Below are 17,803 nucleotides of genomic sequence, written 5' to 3' on the forward strand. Positions count from 1 at the left end.
GTCTTGTCTTGGTCTCGGTGCATTCTGGTCTCGGGCAAGCCTTGGTCTCGGATAGTGTGGTCTTGAACACAACACTAGCTGCTTGTTTAAATTGATAAAAAATGTACTTTCAACTTGGTTTGAGACACTAGGCGATAGTTCAATATTCTATATATGATATTGATGGCATTACATAGTTAGGCTATGGAATTTTTTACGCAGGCACCTGAGGACTTTGCAGTTGTTCAGAAGGAAAGCCCATTCAGATCTGCGGGACATAGAGACATTTCTCCAGGATCAGCTGAACAGATATGGCATGTTCCATCATGGATATACAATATAATGATGCATTTGAAATGTATTCAGGCTAGCTACGTGGTCACTCAAGATATGATCAGGAGACTGCTGAAAACACCCAAAATGGGTAGAGAATTGAAGTGTGTAGTAAGGAGTCACTATAGGATTAATGTTCTCGCAACATTTCCAAGTATCTCGATAATTCAGAAAATTTCCTCCAAATATTTTTTTAAAATTCCACTGAAAAATAGAAGAAAAAAATAGACTGAAAAATAGAAGAAAGTCGCCCAAAACACAAACCTAAAAATATAAATCATTCAGAAAAAACAGATTTCAGTGAATGCAATACGCTTCCATAACTAATATCTATTTTAATTGGCGTTACATTTTTATCTGACTAAAATAGACTAAAATGAATGGAAACAAGGGATAACTCATGAACTGATGCTGTGAACTGTGTGTTTCAGGTCTGAATGTGAAGCTGATCCTTGGGGTTGTGTTTGGTGTTATTCTGATCACTCTCACACTCTTCTTCTTTAGACGGTAACTCAATGAGTCAGAATATGTTTATCCTGACTTAGTTCCACTTTGTGCTTTATTCATACTGAGAAAAGGGAAGAGGTCATGTACACAGATTAGTTTTGCTCTGGTGTTCTACTTGTGCCAGCAATTGTTCAACATTTAAAAGGATTTTTAAAAATAGCACTGTTTGATTCCAGAGTTGTCCTCAGTTTGTTTCCAACAGATAAATTGTGAACTACTGAGGCCATAAACTGATTAGAAAATGATTTTGCCCCGATTTTGACTTTCAAAAAAAAAAAAGTTGAATCTGCAGGTCTCAGTCAATCAAGACTTTTAATCTTAAAAGAGAGAGAGTATCAAACATCATCTATTAGCAAAGCATTCTTTATATGTCTGTAACAGAGAACAGGTACAGATCTATTCTTTATATGGCTATGACAGAGGACAGAAGACATTTTTAAGGACACAGGTCAACAATTAATTCACTCTGATTGCTTTATTTTTTTCTGCTTAAAGTTTGATAATTAAAATAAACGAAACATGAAGCCCAGTGATACAACGTGCTGTGAGTTCTTAACGTGTAAACTCAGAGTAACAAAACCCCTGCTTTCTGCTGACCAACCACTAGGGGGGAAATTTAAAACCTGTCTTGATTATGGGCGGAGCTCCTAAAGCTGAAGGACACGCCCACTCAGGCAGTGCACAGTGCTCCACAGTGACTGCTGAGCTCTGATCAACTACTACAATCACAGGCACTCACAATCCTGATGTGAAGCTCACCCACGCACACACAACTCTACAGACACCATAGCACCCAGCCAATGCTCTGCAGTCATGAACCCCCGGAAAACCACCTCACACACACATAAACCAGGACACACACACACAGCGACAAAAAGTGCACACACGTTCGCACAGTCGCCGAGATCAGATCTGAGCATGTGATGTGTGCTCGACCAAAGTCATGCAAGCTCCGGTATTAATCAATTCTGAAGTGATCGCACGCTACGATAAGATCTCACATCTGGTCTGAGTTCATGTACGCAAATCTAAGTGTGTGGATTTGTGGTTTAATACAGCCTAGTCTGACTGAGACTGAAAATAAAGTATGAAACGATCCTCAGATGTAATTTAAGCATAAGCAGACACACATTCAGAACAGATCAAAATGGATTATTAAAACAAAATAGATCGGTTTGATCAGTGCACAGCGCTGAACGGGGGGTTCAAGGGCCAGCGCTCGTCAGCCTGACTCTAAATTTAAAAAATTGTCTTGATCAAATATCAGAGATTTATGCTTTTAGACTGTGGGTGAATAACATTTCATTCAAATCATCACTTGCAGTTAGATAATTTAATTCAAACCTCAACCTGAGATTGTTTCAATACAGAAACGTGTTCAAATGAGCTCCTTAAATTCCAGTTTTCACAGTCCCAAAAAGTATGTTTGTTTTTCTTCACCTCAGCTGTGAGGATGCTGATTTTCATCTCAGAACGTTTTATTTCCTTGCAAATGTTTTTTTGACCTCAGTGGGCGGGGCCTCCGAACCAGGAAAATTTGAGGGTGTAGCATGTTCATGAAAATCAAATTCAGCGGCTTCGTTTATCAACCGCCGGTCATTAGTACGCTGGGATTGGTCAGATACAAATATTTCTAAAGTTCCACGTTGGTCCTGTCGTACGACACAATGTGCACTCAGATTTACACACAAGGTTGATCAATGAGGGCCAATGTGTCTGTAAATACACACATAGCTTGATGAAACCTCTGATTAGACCAGAATCTGCTCTTTATAGAAGCACAGTCAAAAACATCACCGTTGTAGAAAGGGCTTCCACAGGGAGCTGTCAGTCAATGCTCACTGAGGGCTGTGATTGGAGGAAACCCTCTCTCTCCTCCCAGCTTTTATAGGAGAGGCGGAGCCAACAGTCACAGTGATGCACAATGGTCCAAATGACGCTGTATTGCAAAATTCAATTGTAATAGCCAGCGTTCAACCCTTAGTGGGCAGTCACTCAGACATTTTACAAATAAAAATGCTAAATTAAAATACTTTTACTAAAATGTTGGACTAGGCTCAATGAACAGCACTACTTAACATGCAAATAGATATGTATTCAGCAGAAAAGTGGGTTTGGGGTTTCGTTTCTCTTTGAGCTGAACTTGAGCTGAAGTTGAATAACGTTGTCATTACACTGAAGTCAATGAGCCGCTCTGCAGAAAGGAAGGAAACTGTCCCAAGACACCGCTGCACCATCCCCTCACTTCCTCTTCTCATGCACCTTTAAACTCCAACCAACTTGAGGTTGGCGTCAACGTTGCAGGATCACAAAGAACCACAAGCCATTTATCTCTTTGAAATACTCCTATGACATGGCTCCAAGCAAACTCGGCTACTAAAACTCCTCCATTCATGGAGTTCACTGGCTTCACTGTTGACTCGTCAGTGTTTGTACTGGTGTCCATATAATTGTGATCTTTAATAATCACATTTAATGTTTGGATTAGTCTTCTTCTTCCATTTCTGATCGTGATTTACATTTACATTTCATCAAGTACTTCTATCCAAAAAGATCAAAATCACGCCGAAGCATTGCTTTAATATGTGTTTGTCTGTGGAAACACTACAGAGCACTAAGAGTCTGTCACAGTCACAATCTGACACAAAAGAGCATCTTCTCCTTTAGCCTAACTACTCAAAAAAAACTGTTATTGCAGTCTTCTTTATAGTCTTCTTTGATTCTCTGCTTTCCTGGTTCAGTTTTCCATTTCAGGCTGACTCTGATGGACACCGTGTTCTTCATCAGCTCATCCTCCAGCTGAAGAAGAAACATTAAGATCATTGAGAGCGTTCATTTAGAAACTAAAAAGATACATTAAATGTCACGTTTAAATGCAGGTCCTGGTTATTTAAAAGGTTAAATCCAGATAAAATGTATCTGGATTTTTTTATTATCCATGATCACGTAATTAATTTTACTTTTGAGCCGGTTTTTCAAAACAACATTGGATTGGATCAATCTGATCCGGATAGCAACTTTTCAGGATCACCAAATCTGGATAACCAGAGCTCATCTTTATTTGATCAAGGATGTTTACAGCCTTTGGAGACCCTGACCCACCTCCTGCATTCTGCCACAAACAAGGAGGGTCGGGCCAGCTGTGGGGCGTTTTGGATTGGCTACAAAAGCGCCTTAGTGGGGGTTCCGTTACCTTTTCACCAACCAACCAGAAAGGGTTTGAAAAGACTTAATTTCCTCTACTTGACTTTTGGCTTGGTTACTGCTTCAGCATATAGGTCATGGATAATATGACCTTAACCCTATTACAATATCTTATTTTGAAATACCGACCAAGACCGGAAGCAAATAAGAAGAAGGGAGTGTTTCTTACAAACCAAAACACTGCTTTTTGCTGCTGGTTGCCACAACCAGAACCAGAACCAGCAAACAGGACATGTAACAAGGGACGCAATAGTTAGACACTATTTCTGATTTGAATTTGTTTTGGATTTCAAAAACCAGTGATGCCATTGCTTTATTATTCTGTTTTAACATTGCATGCATCGCTAAATAATAGTATAAAAACAAAAAAAACAATATCTTTGATTGTGATGAATAAACTAATAAAATCATCAATTAGTTACAGACTTAAATATGTTAATTGTGGTCAATATTGACATCAGTTTGAGGGAATATTTTATGAGGCCAAACTCTTTCTACTTTGCTGTGGACCGATACTGTTATAGCCTACATAATGACTATAGCCTGACAATAAACAAATCAAATAATATAACCTTACAAATAAATTGGATCTATGGTATTTTACACTGCATGATCCAAATATAGTATTATTTAATACACTTTTAAAGTTTCATTACATTTTTGGCCTGAAATCCCCTCTGAATCCACCCTTCTGATGGGATCGGTTTAATCCAGATTTTTTTGGATCAAAGTGATCCCAATCCTTCTAAAGGGTTCTGAAAAACACAAATTAAAGTTTTGATCCGGATCAAAACCAAGATTGGATAATGTGATCTAATCCTGTTACGTTGTTTATTTTTAATTTTGAAAAACCCATTTCAAGATTTAATTCCATCCATTATCCAGAATCCGAGCAGATTACTTTTGAAAAACGGGCCCAGGAGCTTCTGCAATGATTGTTATGCAAATAGTGTAATAGTTCCTTCAGGCAGGAGGGGGCGTTGTAGTTTCCTAGGTCTCCTAGTCTGTTTACTGGGAGTATTAAACACTTACAATGGGGATATGAAGCCTCATGAAGCATTGACGCTTTCAAACTAGTTAATTAAAATGAAGGGTTCACACAAAACTATGTACAGGCCAAAATGTGCACAACTGGTATTTCAACCATGTGATCAGTTATCTATTAAATTCTAATGAACATCTATTGGACAAAGACACCCCTTTGAGCTGGACCCTGAATCAAAAAATGGTTTGACCTTCTGCAGGATGAAGGAGTGGCTCCGTGGGTCTGAGAGGTTGCCGGTGGTCGACTGAAGCTTCACTTTCACAATCTTGATCTTTCTTACTTTAAGGTCTAAAGAGTTCAAGAAACACATGACAATCAGAAATATAATCTATATCAACAGCTCACTTTTGCTCAGTTATTGTCAGTATGAAGGAATATCAATACAGCGCACAAATCACGGAACAATGATGAAAATGTTGTAATCTGGGTCCTCGTCCATGTGGATGCATGGATCAGGAGACTAGTGTTGTGAAAATAATGTGTACTTAAAGCCCTGATGACAATCTACAATAGAGACAGTGCACAAAATACCAAGTAATAAGGATTACCAGTGTAGAAAAGGAAGGAATGTACTGGCAAAGCAAAGTTTTTAGGTTTTTGTTAAACACATTGCACTGCCATGTTTAGGTACTGATAATTAACAAGACAAGACAAGTCATGACAAGTCCAGGAAAGGCAATACAAGGCAAGATTAGATTAGGTATACTGTAGGTGCATGACAGGACATGGGACAAGTCAAGACAACGCAAGGCAAGGAAAGGCAAGACAAGGTTGGTTATAGTGCAAGCTATGCCAAGGTAATCAAAGAAAAGGGAAGAAAAGGCAAGACAGGAAAATACCAGAAAAGGCAAGACAGGACAAGACCAGGTAAGGTGCAAGACAACACAAGATAAAGCACAAACAAAGCCCAGTTTCGTATAATCCACTATTGATAAGGCCAGAAAAAATAGACAACACAAGATGACTCTCAGTACAGGTGCAAGACATGACAGTAAAAGACTAGACAAGACGTGGAAAAAGAGGACCCGACAAGACAGGGTAAGATGCAAGACAACGCAAGACAAGCCAGACAAGGTTGGTTAAAGTGCAGGCAAAGACAACGCAAAAAGGAGAAGACAAGACAAGGTAAAGCAAGATGTGGCTTGATTGGGTAAAGTGCAAGGCACAACTAGACAAGGAAAGACAAGATAAAAATGGGTACGGCACCAGACAAACAGTCAAGACAAAACAAAAGAAGATGAGGTGAGACAAGCTTGGTTTTTCTGACTTGTACTGGTGCTAGAAACAGTGGGATGGGGAATGATGTGGACCAGCATGAACTGGTGAACGTTTTACTCTTTTGGCAGAAAAATGGCTTTGCGTTGTCACAGTTGTCATCGTCCCAGACGTGGCTCATCTTTATCACGCCACAGTGCTGCTCTCCATTGAAGTTGTTTGGTTGTCCATCTCTCCAGTTTCTGAACAAGCTTGTGCTCCCATCAGACCATCTCCAGGGCACTCGGTACATGCCTATCCACACTAGAGGGGTATGTTTTTCCAACAGAAACTGTTCATTCTCCCTTTGGCTCTCGATCATGGCCAGGTCAATGTGGTGCTCTCTGCAGTAATCTCGGGCTTCCTTCCATTTTTTTGAATCTTTAATCAGATGGTATGTTTTCTGATCCAACGTACCTATGGACGAACATTAGGAAAGTCAGAAGTAACACGGCATTATCTTTAAAAACCATGTCAGACATCTAATGGTTTACTATCAGCTCATAAAAAACCAAGAGTTCTGAAGTTATAGGACGAGAAAATATTTTTTGTTTGTACATTAAAAAATTAGTGGAGGGATTCAATAAAAAAAGAAAAATCTAATTAATTAGAGACTTTGTAATTAATTAATCTAAATTAATTGCCTAACAATATTTGACACAAGAAGCAACATTTTTCAATTTTAATAGATTTTGGTATCAATTAATGCAAACAATAAATGAGCTTAAACAACAAAATAGTGTTCATTATTTCTATTACTGAGTGCTAACATAATGTGCAATATGAATGAAGAATATTGTAATCGTATTGTTCACAAAGCACAAACTTTAATTTAAGTAAGTTATAGTCAGGCTTTTCTGGATTTTTTGCAAACCTTCTAAAGGTTTTTTTTTCTGTATTAAAATAAAAAACAGCACTTATTCCAGAACATTCCAGAGAAGTTGAAACTGAACCGTGTAAAATAGTTAGAATATCTGTGGCATGAAATAAACAGAGCAACTGATGAAGCTGATGAATTAAGTTTGAAATAGTTTTTCTACATAGCAGTTGATAAGTTGGGTCAGACGATGCTAACTGTAGCAGCGCTTCTAGCCCCGCCCACATCCTCTACCACAGAGAATGGTCGACTGTCACTACAATCATTTATCTACTGACTTTGTTCATTTGTCACTCATGGATTTATTCATTTTGGCTCTGAACTCTGTCTGAGTGTCCAGTGTGGATTGGAGACACTGTCTGCTCAGAGCAGTTTAGAGCTAGCACTGTCCGAGTATCAGCGCTAGCTGTCCATGCTAGCTGCGCTTTCTTGCACGATTTGCACACAACTGGGCTTTTGTTTTCTACCCAGTGTTATTATAAACTAAAATTAACGCTCACGAAGCACAGCAACGATTTTTCCTCGGAGTCTCCCGTTTCTTGCGTTGTGGTCTGTATTATGGGTATACCAGGAACTCGTGAAATGGGAAAGTTTCCGTGCTGTTTGGAGTGCAAAAAAAAGTGATTAACTGCATTTTTTTTGTGTGTGTATTATTTTTTTTTGTAATTAAGTAATCATAATTCATGCATTAAAGTCCCAGCCCTAGAAAAATATTTAAATTGCCAAACATTGTGCACATTTGGACAGCCGTCAACATATTACAGGTAACACATGGTTCACCTCTCCGTAAAATTAGCTCCGGTTGGCTTGGGGATACCTCTACAAGTCATGTATATAACATAATAGTTGTTTATTATTTCCAAAAAACACATCATGTGCACAATTATTTAAGAAAAACACATTTGAATTACTTTAGGACTTAAATGATTGGAGCATATGTAGGTGCTATAAAATAAAATAAATAATCGTGGTAGTTGATAATGATTTATTATTATTATTATTATTATTATTATTATTATTATTATTATTATTATTATTATTAGAAGTAAAAGAAGAATATATTATAATATAATAATAATTCTGATTATAAAATTATAATATTTAAACATATCTACAACTATATTAAATAATTATTATATAATTTATTAAATTATTCAATTTACCAGTATGAGTTATAACATGTTTGAATTGGTTTAAATGTGTTTTGAAGCTTGTACAATGCTTTTTAAGGCTGAACATATAGTTGAGACACTTTTATGCTTTCATTCTTTCCATAAATACTGTTTAACCTCCGTTTTGAACCCTTGATAAATAGAATCAGTTTCATCTGTTCTCTTCCCTTAATGACACACACTGATCAGACATGAGATGATGCAAAAACAAAGCAGTTATTTAAGGAGTGGAAATTCTAAAAACTCAGTTCTTACCGTTAAAGCAAACAAAGTTTTTCTTTTCCTCACAGTAACCATCAATCCATTTTCCACCACCTAAAACGTACACACAGGTCTGAGCCGAACCATCATTGTCCGGCTGACCCGGGAACCAGTTTTGGTAACTGGGAACGCTCCATTCACCGCTCGCTGACCATTTCCAAGAGTTTGAGTCGTTGTTGAAAATGTTTTTCCAGGATTTGGAGTGGTCAGTCATTCCAAACCACGCTGCCCTAAAGGTTGTTTCAGGGAGCCTGCTGAGGTCATCACTGCTGCTGAAGGTTGCCAGGTCAGAGAACTTCTCCCTGCAGTGAAGCTGAGCGTTGGTCCAGCTCAGTTCCAGGTCGACGTAGTGGTACTGACGAACATAAACGTCTGAGCAGAGCGTGAGGCCAAACCCTGAGGACCAAGCAGCTCATTATCAAACTCAGTTAAAGGTGTGGTATTATGCTTTTCACCATCTTCATTTGTTCTAAGAACCCCAACAACATAGTATTTGAGGTTTATTTTCCCAAACTCCCAAAAAGTGACTTACTGAGCAGTTATAAAATCGGGCTGTTTTGGGGCCTACTTATGCATAATCATGAGTAGGCGTGTTTGTAGACATGTGTTTGCACATTACAGTAAAACACATGGCTATTCAGGCGGCTATTATGATTGTGAGTCAGACAAACACTGCTCCACGGTGTGTGTGTGTGTGTGTGTGTGTGTGTGTGTGTGTGTGTGTGTGTGTGTGCGTAAGCAGAGTCACACACACACACACACACACACACACACTCTCTCTCTCTCTCTCTCTACCCTCCGTATTTCTCCTCACATCATGCATTTAAATAATCTCCTTCTTCCCCAACTGTTGCTAGAGTCAGCCAGGTTTGAACACTTGACTGTTCTAGGCTTCACCTGCTGCACAAACATTCACACATTCTCACACACACTCACACACTGAAACTCTTACCGGTGACATGACGTCTCTGAGCAGCTGACGGACAAAACGGGGCGGAGTTAACTAAGGGATTATGTAAGGCAGTAGCGCAGGGTGGGAGATCATGTGATCAGGGGTTATTTTGTCTTAATTATTTTTTTTATATGGGGATTAATTTAGGATGTGATTTGAAAAATGCATTTGTTTATTTTATTAGAAAATCAGTTATCATTTGAAAAGGATGTGAATATTGATTTTGTTTGTATTCCTTAATAATTGTTTTTGGTTTAATTTAAACCACACCCATGGGAGGGGCTAACCTGTTAAAAGCAGTGTAGGAAGCTGCATAGAGGGCAGTCTTTCTCTGGAGGTGCATGTGGGAGCAATGTACCGGGACATTTCTGAAAGCCTCTCAGCTGGAAGTAGAGCTGGGACCAGGTTGTGGTTTTTTCTCTTGATGTAAATATTTATGTTCCACTGTAAATATTGAGCACCGGCACCATTTTTGGGAAAAATAAATGAAAGTCGACTTGCCATATAGATTGTCATGGTTCTTCTTTTTGAACGAAAATAGAACCCCGCCACATTGCTTCAAACACTAACTCACCGTAGCTGCTAAGTCACTTTCTTCTCCTCCTCTCCTCTACTAACCACAGGAATAGTCAATTTAAGGTGATAATCGTTTTTTGTGTCCAACCGCTGCGTTCTTATCTTAAAATATAAGTGATACTGGAGCTTGGTTGGGCGGGTGGGACGGATCGTTGTGGGCACCAGAAAATGTTATTTATTATTCTTATTTTCAAATCCAAAACTTGACAGGTATGAGCTAAAGGGATGTATATCACTGTAGCAAAACCATTATATCTGAAGTTTAATGGAATCTTCCGTGGCGTAAGGTTTATTTTTGGTTAAAATAAACCTTACAGCTGCTGGACACAATCATTGTTTATCAGATAAAGACACTGTATAGGCTTCATGGATCATTAAGTCCAAGATTGTTTACTAAAAAACTTCCACCATCAACACTTTGTTTGTTGTCATTTTGGTGCATTGCATTGTGGGACGTGGAGACGTGTTTTTATTTCATCCTGATATCACGGCCGTGAATACCAGGAACAAACTAGAGCAAAAATGGAGTCAATCACTGTCCTCCTTGAATGTAATAGAAACACAAGAAATCAAAGTAAGAATGAAGGAAAAGCACTGCTATGCGTCCATCTAAATTAGGACTCCACATCCCACAATGCAATGCACCAAACCTTTTCTGAGAACGTCAATAAGAGAGTGTTGACAGTGTAGCGTGACCATACATCTGGATTTACCCGGACATTTCCTCTTTTTACGTCTGGTCCGGGGATATTTTACAAATAAATGAAATTGTACGGGTTTCCCATGGACCTTGAACGCATCTCGGGTAAAACTTTCATTTAAATGACTGTAACTGCGCTTTGACAAAAATCGCCATACACGAGGAAAAGAGAAAGAGGACCAAAGTCCAAAAGAAAGAGTTTAAAAGTGTCAGGGACTAGGCTGAGGATCACCTTCAGCTAGTGGGAGGGTCACATGTTCTGGGCGTTCCTGTCAGCACCACACCTGTAGTCAATCTGCTATAATCACATCACCTATATATATCCTGTCTGTGTGTATCTTCCTTGTTGGTCTGTTAGTCTTTCACGTCTGGTCCGTCCTACTCGTCAGTCTGGAGTCCAGGTCGGCCGCACACCCCAGGTTGAGGATCGCCCTGTTCCTCACGTCAGTCGGTGCTATATGTGGTTAAAATAAAGACTTTGTAACACAATCCTGCCTCTGAGTCCTGCAATTGGGTCCTGTCTGCTACCCGTGACAGAACAGACCAACCATGATGGACCCAGCAGACTCTGACCAGCTTCGAGGAGCGATCAGGAAGCAGGGGAGCCGCCTCACTCAACATGATGAGCAGTTGGCTGGGTTAACGGCGGGGCTCCAAGATCTTTCACGTCGACACGTTTCAATGGAAACACAGTTAACTCAACTCACCGAACAGGTCCAGATGCTCATCACTCGTTTCTCAGCTCCGGAGGCCCCGATCCTCCCATCGGTTTCGCTGGCTGCCGCCGCCGCAGCGATCCCGTCTTCACAGCTGTCAAACCCAGCGCGCTTCTCTGGGGACTCCGGAGACTCGCGACCCTTCCTGGTCCAGTGTGGTCTCCATTTCGAAATGCAGCCAGGCGCATTTCCAACAGAGAGGTCCAAGGTGGCGTATATGATTTCCCACCTATCGGGGAGAGCAGAGGCTTGGGCCACCGCGGAGTGGAATAGCCGATCTCGGCTGTGTGAGTCTGTGGACGTGTTTGCTGACGCGCTGTCAAAGATCTTTGATAGACGCCCTGGTGGACAGGAGGCGGCACGGGCGCTGGCAGCGCTGCGTCAGGGCAGAAGGTCAGTGATTGACTACGCAATCGAGTTCCGGACTCTCTCCGCGGACTGTACCTGGAACGAGGCCTCACTGAGGGACACTTTCCTCTATGGGCTGACCGGGCCTGTCCGTGATCAGCTGTTTCCGATGGATCTCCCGGAGGACTTGGATTCCCTGATCGCCCTGGCTGTCAAGATGGATAATCGTCTGGCGGTTCGTGAACGCCTCAGGCAGACGGACGCGCCGAGAGGAGGAGCCACGAACGGACGTGAGGACCACGCCCCTCTCCGCCCCGCTCCGCAACAGGAGCGATCACTCACCGCTGCACAGCATCCAGACGAGCCGATGCAGCTTGGCCGCACCGGCATCTCCACACAGGAGCGACATCGGCGTCTAACCAGCGGCCTGTGTCTGTACTGCGGCCAGCAAGGGCACAGAGCTGCAGTTTGCCCGTTAAAAGATCAGTCTCACCTGGGTTAAGGTGGGCTCCGGTGAGACTTAAGAATTCCTCCACTGCACCTTTAAGAAGACTGACGCCTGCTAAACTCAGGTTTGATAGCACCACTGTAAACGTTGACATTTTCATTGATTCAGGTGCAGATGAGAACTTTATGGACATTAAGTGGGCTGAGCAACACAATGTTCCCACTGTACCGTTACCATCGCCTTTAAAGGCTTTTGCTTTAGATGGACATGAAATTTTTTCCATTGATGAAAAAACACTTTCAGTTGAATTATTGTTTGGATCCTCCCATGTTGAAAACATTTCTTTTCATTTAGGTCTGAGTCCATCTTACCCAGTTATTTTGGGCCTTCCTTGGTTACAGATACACAAGCCCCATATTGACTGGGAATCGGGAGTGATTTTGAGTTGGGGAAAGGAATGTCCTGAACAATGTCGGCCTTTAGTTAATATTGCAGCGATTGATATTTCAGAGTATCCAGACCTGGATCGAGTTCCCAGCTGCTATCATGATCTGAGAGAGGTTTTTAATAAAGATAAAGCTACGTCGCTGCCACCTCATCGTCCTTATGACTGTGCCATTGATTTATTACCGGGAACCACTCCCCCCAGGGGTCGTATTTACTCACTCTCACAACCTGAGAACCAAGCTATGAGGGAGTATGTTGAGTCTGCTTTAAAGGCAGGTATTATTAGGCCCTCATCCTCCCCTGCAGGAGCAGGATTTTTTTTTGTCGGAAAGAAGGATAAAACACTTAGGCCATGCATTGATTACAGGGGTCTGAATGAGATTACGGTTAAGAATCGTTACCCACTGCCCCTTATGACATCAGCTTTTGAACGTCTGCAGGGTGCCAGAGTATTTACTAAACTGGATTTACGTAATGCTTATCACTTAGTCCGGATTAAACAGGGGGACGAGTGGAAGACTGCTTTTAATACTCTGTCAGGCCACTATGAGTACTTGGTGATGCCTTTTGGGTTATGCAATGCTCCTGCAGTTTTCCAAAACCTGGTCAATGATGTGCTGAGAGAAGCACTAAATAAGTTTTTGTTCGTGTATTTGGACGATATTTTAATTTTTTCTTCTGACCTAGCTAGTCATGTCGGTCATGTTCGGTTTGTTTTGGAGCGCCTCCTGAGTAACCGTTTATTTGTGAAAGCAGAGAAATGTGTGTTTCATGCTCTCTCAACTTCTTTTCTCGGACATGTAATCTCTGAAGGTCAGATTGAGATGGACGAGGGGAAGGTCAGAGCTGTGGCTGAATGGCCGATCCCGGGTAACCGCAAACAACTTTTGCGTTTTTTGGGGTTTGCTAACTTTTATCGGAGGTTTATTAGAGGATTTAGCTCCATTGCTGCTCCTCTGCATGCCTTAACTTCTCCCAAGGTTCCGTTTTCTTGGAATCCCTCGGCTGAACGAGCATTTTCTGTACTCAAGGCCAGGTTCACATCTTCACCTTTGCTGTGTATTGCAGATCCAGGGAGGCAGTTTGTGGTGGAGGTGGATGCTTCAGATGTGGGTGTTGGGGCGGTTCTGTCTCAGCGGAGCGTTGCAGATGGTAGGGTGCATCCGTGTGCCTTTTATTCCAGGCGCCTGACCCCTGCTGAGCAGAATTATGACATTGGCAACCGAGAGCTCCTGGCCATAAAGTCTGCATTAGAGGAGTGGAGGCATTATTTGGAAGGTGCGGAGCACCCCTTTGTGGTATGGACTGACCATAGGAACCTTGAGTACATAAAATCAGCCAAGAGATTAAACTCTCGTCAGGCACGGTGGGCTCTGTTTTTTACCAGGTTCAATTTTGTGGTGTCATATCGCCCTGGTTCAAAAAATGTGAAGCCTGATGCTCTTTCCCGTGCCTTTGAGCCGGATCCGGCTCCTCGTTCCCCCACGCCTATCTTACCTCCTACCTGTGTGGTGGGGGCGGTGACGTGGGAGATTGAGGAGCGGGTTCGGCGGGCTCTGGAGGGGGCAACGATACCACCAGGTTGTCCTCCTAATCGCCTGTTTGTGTGTTCCCCACAACGATCTGGGGTCATTCAATGGGCCCATACTAACCGTTTGTCTTGTCACCCAGGAGGTCAGCACACCCTGTTCACGGTGAGGCAACGTTTTTGGTGGCCAGGAATGAGCAGGGATGTCCGTGAGTATGTCAGTGCCTGTCCTGTTTGTGCACGTAACAAAACCTCTCGTTCTCGCCCCTCTGGTCTTTTACAGCCACTCCCGGTACCCACCCGGCCATGGGCAGACCTGTCCATTGACTTTGTCACTGGTCTCCCTGAGGCAGAGGGGTTTACTACCATTCTTACTGTGGTGGACCGGTTCTCCAAGATGGCCCACTTTGTGCCATTGGTGAAGCTCCCATCGGCCAAGGAGCTAGCAGAGGTGATGTTGACTAATGTGTTCCGCCTCCATGGGTTCCCACGGGACATAGTATCGGACAGGGGACCTCAGTTTGTGTCTCGTTTTTGGAGGGAGTTTTGTAGACTGTTGGGAACGACCGTGAGTCTTTCTTCCGGTTACCACCCCGAGTCTAATGGCCAAACGGAGAGGGTAAACCAGGAGTTGGAGTCCATCCTTCGTTGCCTGGTCTCTGACAGCCCGGCTTCTTGGTACAGGCAGTTGGTCTGGGTAGAGTATGCCCATAATTCTCTTCCCTGTTCTTCCACTGGGCTGTCTCCCTTTGAATGTGTTTTTGGTTACCAACCTCCCCTGTTTCCTGCCTTAGAATCAGAGGTTAGTGTACCGTCTGCTTTGATGTTGGTGCGGCGTTGCAAGCGTGCTTGGCTTAAAGCAAGAAGCAGGCTCCTGCAGTGCTCTGCAGAGCGTAAAAGGCTCGCAGATCGGCGTCGGGTTCCCGCCCCTGCTTACTCTGTCGGCCAGCGCGTGTGGCTCTCCACCCGGGACCTGCCTATCCGCTCGGAGGCCAAGAAGTTATCCCCTAAGTTTATTGGACCCTATCCGATAGTTAAGCTGGTTGGTCCCTCTGCAGTTCGCCTTCGCCTGCCTCGCTCACTCCGCGTCCACCCCACCTTTCATGTTTCCATGGTTAAACCTGCTAGGGTTAGTCCACTGGTTCCCTCCTCTAGGGCCCCTCCTCCTCCCCGGGTTGTAGATGGTGAGGTGGTTTATACTATCAGGCGGCTCCTGGCAGCTCGTCGGCGGGGACGTGGTCTTCAGTACCTAGTTGACTGGGAGGGGTATGGTCCTGAGGAACGTGCATGGGTTCCCTCTAGGGACATCTTTGACCCGGACATGGTGAGGGATTTCCATCGCCAGCATCCTGAAATGCCTGGGCCGTCTGGGGACGGTTGTGGAGGGGGGGGTACTGTCAGGGACTAGGCTGAGGATCACCTTCAGCTAGTGGGAGGGTCACATGTTCTGGGCGTTCCTGTCAGCACCACACCTGTAGTCAATCTGCTATAATCACATCACCTATATATATCCTGTCTGTGTGTATCTTCCTTGTTGGTCTGTTAGTCTTTCACGTCTGGTCCGTCCTACTCGTCAGTCTGGAGTCCAGGTCGGCCGCACACCCCAGGTTGAGGATCGCCCTGTTCCTCACGTCAGTCGGTGCTATATGTGGTTAAAATAAAGACTTTGTAACACAATCCTGCCTCTGAGTCCTGCAATTGGGTCCTGTCTGCTACCCGTGACAAAAAGACCAAATAACAGTGGATTCAATGAAAAAGGTTATCTATTGAAGTGTATATTTAATCATTATTTAATGTTCTGTAAGCAATGAGTTTTTTGTTCTTTTGTTTTTGGAGATGTTCTCATATTTTGTCAATGATTGAAAGATTTCTAGGAGGTTAATATGAGATAATAAAGGTGATTAACTTCAGTCACCACTGGTTTCAGACTGTTTTTTTAAGTCTTTATTATGAAGACAAAAAATATTTTTACCTTATGGACAATAACGACTTATTCATTTGTTATATTGTATTTTGCCATCAAAAGGTAGATTCAAGAAAACGTTGAGTACTTTGAGTATGACGAGATCGGCCCAAGTATCGTCTTTTTTGGAAATCCAAATATAGTCACTCTATTACAGTGGAGACCAAAATAAGCTTCCGAGCAGCAATTTCATTCTTTCTGTAGACATACGTTATGATTTTAACTGAACAGAAGCAGCTTTAAGCATTTTTCACATCTTCCTGCAAACAGATCACACAAGCAAACAAATAGATGTGGGTGAAAATATGAGCTCCTTGTTGGAGATAATGATGACAACAAAAACACACAAAATAACAACAAAAACACACAATGCAGTAGTCAGACATCCCCAATACACTTTAGTTTTACCAGCATCTTAATCTGAGAAAACATGAATATGTTTTTATTCTCTTACCGACAAAGAGGACAATCAGATGCATTGTGTCATCAGCATCTGTTTGTTCACTGAAAGATGAAAAACAAAGAATAAGACTCCGCATTGAAGATAATCTAGTATGTTTTATTCCACTTTAAAAGTTTACTGATTAATGTAAAGAGTCTGTGATCACACTTATCAAGTACAAAACATCTGTCGAGGTGGAAACCAGTGAGAATGATCAAATCTCACTAAAAAGAACTCTCAGGTTGAAAAAAAACTCAAATATTGTCCATCTTTCAGTCCATCAGCAGGGTGGGGGTCAATTACATTTTTCAATTACATTTATGTCATAAATTATCCATGTTCAGTAACAACTTAATTATGATTATGATGACCAGCATTTCCCCCCTAATTACAATTAAAACTATTCTATTATAAATACGGTCTCAATTGTTCAAGTTCAAAGTTAACCTTCCTCTTGTGTTAGCTTTCTGTTAGCATCTCTTATGATAATGGGTCAGTTTTGACCCATGTCTTAAATCAGCTGTAAAATACACCAAAAAATATTATGAATCATCCAATTTGTTTTTAATCTCTTGGTTACCTCGTTAGGTTTACTAATCAATGACAATAATATATGTAATATTTTTGGTGTTGGCCTTTTGTCTGTCAGTATAGCCCAAGATTATTTTTATTTATTTATGGTAAAATAAGCCTCAAGAGAACTGACAGGTAAACTTGATATGAAACGTATTTTAATAATTAATTTAACTACACGTGTGTAAGCCATTGAACTGTAACATGGTTTCCTGGTTTTGCATTTAATTAAATTACATTTAGTCAATAATCTGAATTTATTTATGATTACAACAGCAACAGATTATTTCAATTACAATTATAATTACGTCACAGATTTATTTAATTATCAATTACGCGATTACAATTATAATTGACCCCAACCCTGGTTCAAAGCGACTGAAAGCTGTAAACGTGTATACTTACATGAAATAAACAACGGTTCAGCAGTTGTGGTCCTCAGCCTGATGATGAAGTCAGATCTTATATCTGTCTATGA

General features: G+C 41.8%; 1 protein-coding gene across 1 annotated transcript; it reads right to left on the reverse strand.

The window, feature by feature from the left end:
• Positions 1 to 1,205: 1,205 nt before the first annotated feature.
• Positions 1,206 to 17,803, reverse strand: LOC114477618 (macrophage mannose receptor 1-like). The gene is made up of 6 exons (XM_028470042.1): positions 17,731 to 17,803; positions 16,765 to 16,814; positions 8,627 to 9,028; positions 6,404 to 6,739; positions 5,259 to 5,356; positions 1,206 to 3,618 (listed from the first exon to the last, which is right to left on the reverse strand). The coding sequence occupies exons 2-6, from the start codon at positions 16,787 to 16,789 to the stop codon at positions 3,496 to 3,498; spliced, it is 984 nt and encodes a 327-aa protein (XP_028325843.1). The 5' UTR covers positions 16,790 to 16,814; positions 17,731 to 17,803; the 3' UTR covers positions 1,206 to 3,495.

Source organism: Gouania willdenowi, chromosome 16, assembly GCF_900634775.1.
Source record: "Gouania willdenowi chromosome 16, fGouWil2.1, whole genome shotgun sequence".
Classification (NCBI taxonomy): Eukaryota; Metazoa; Chordata; class Actinopteri; order Blenniiformes; family Gobiesocidae; genus Gouania; species Gouania willdenowi.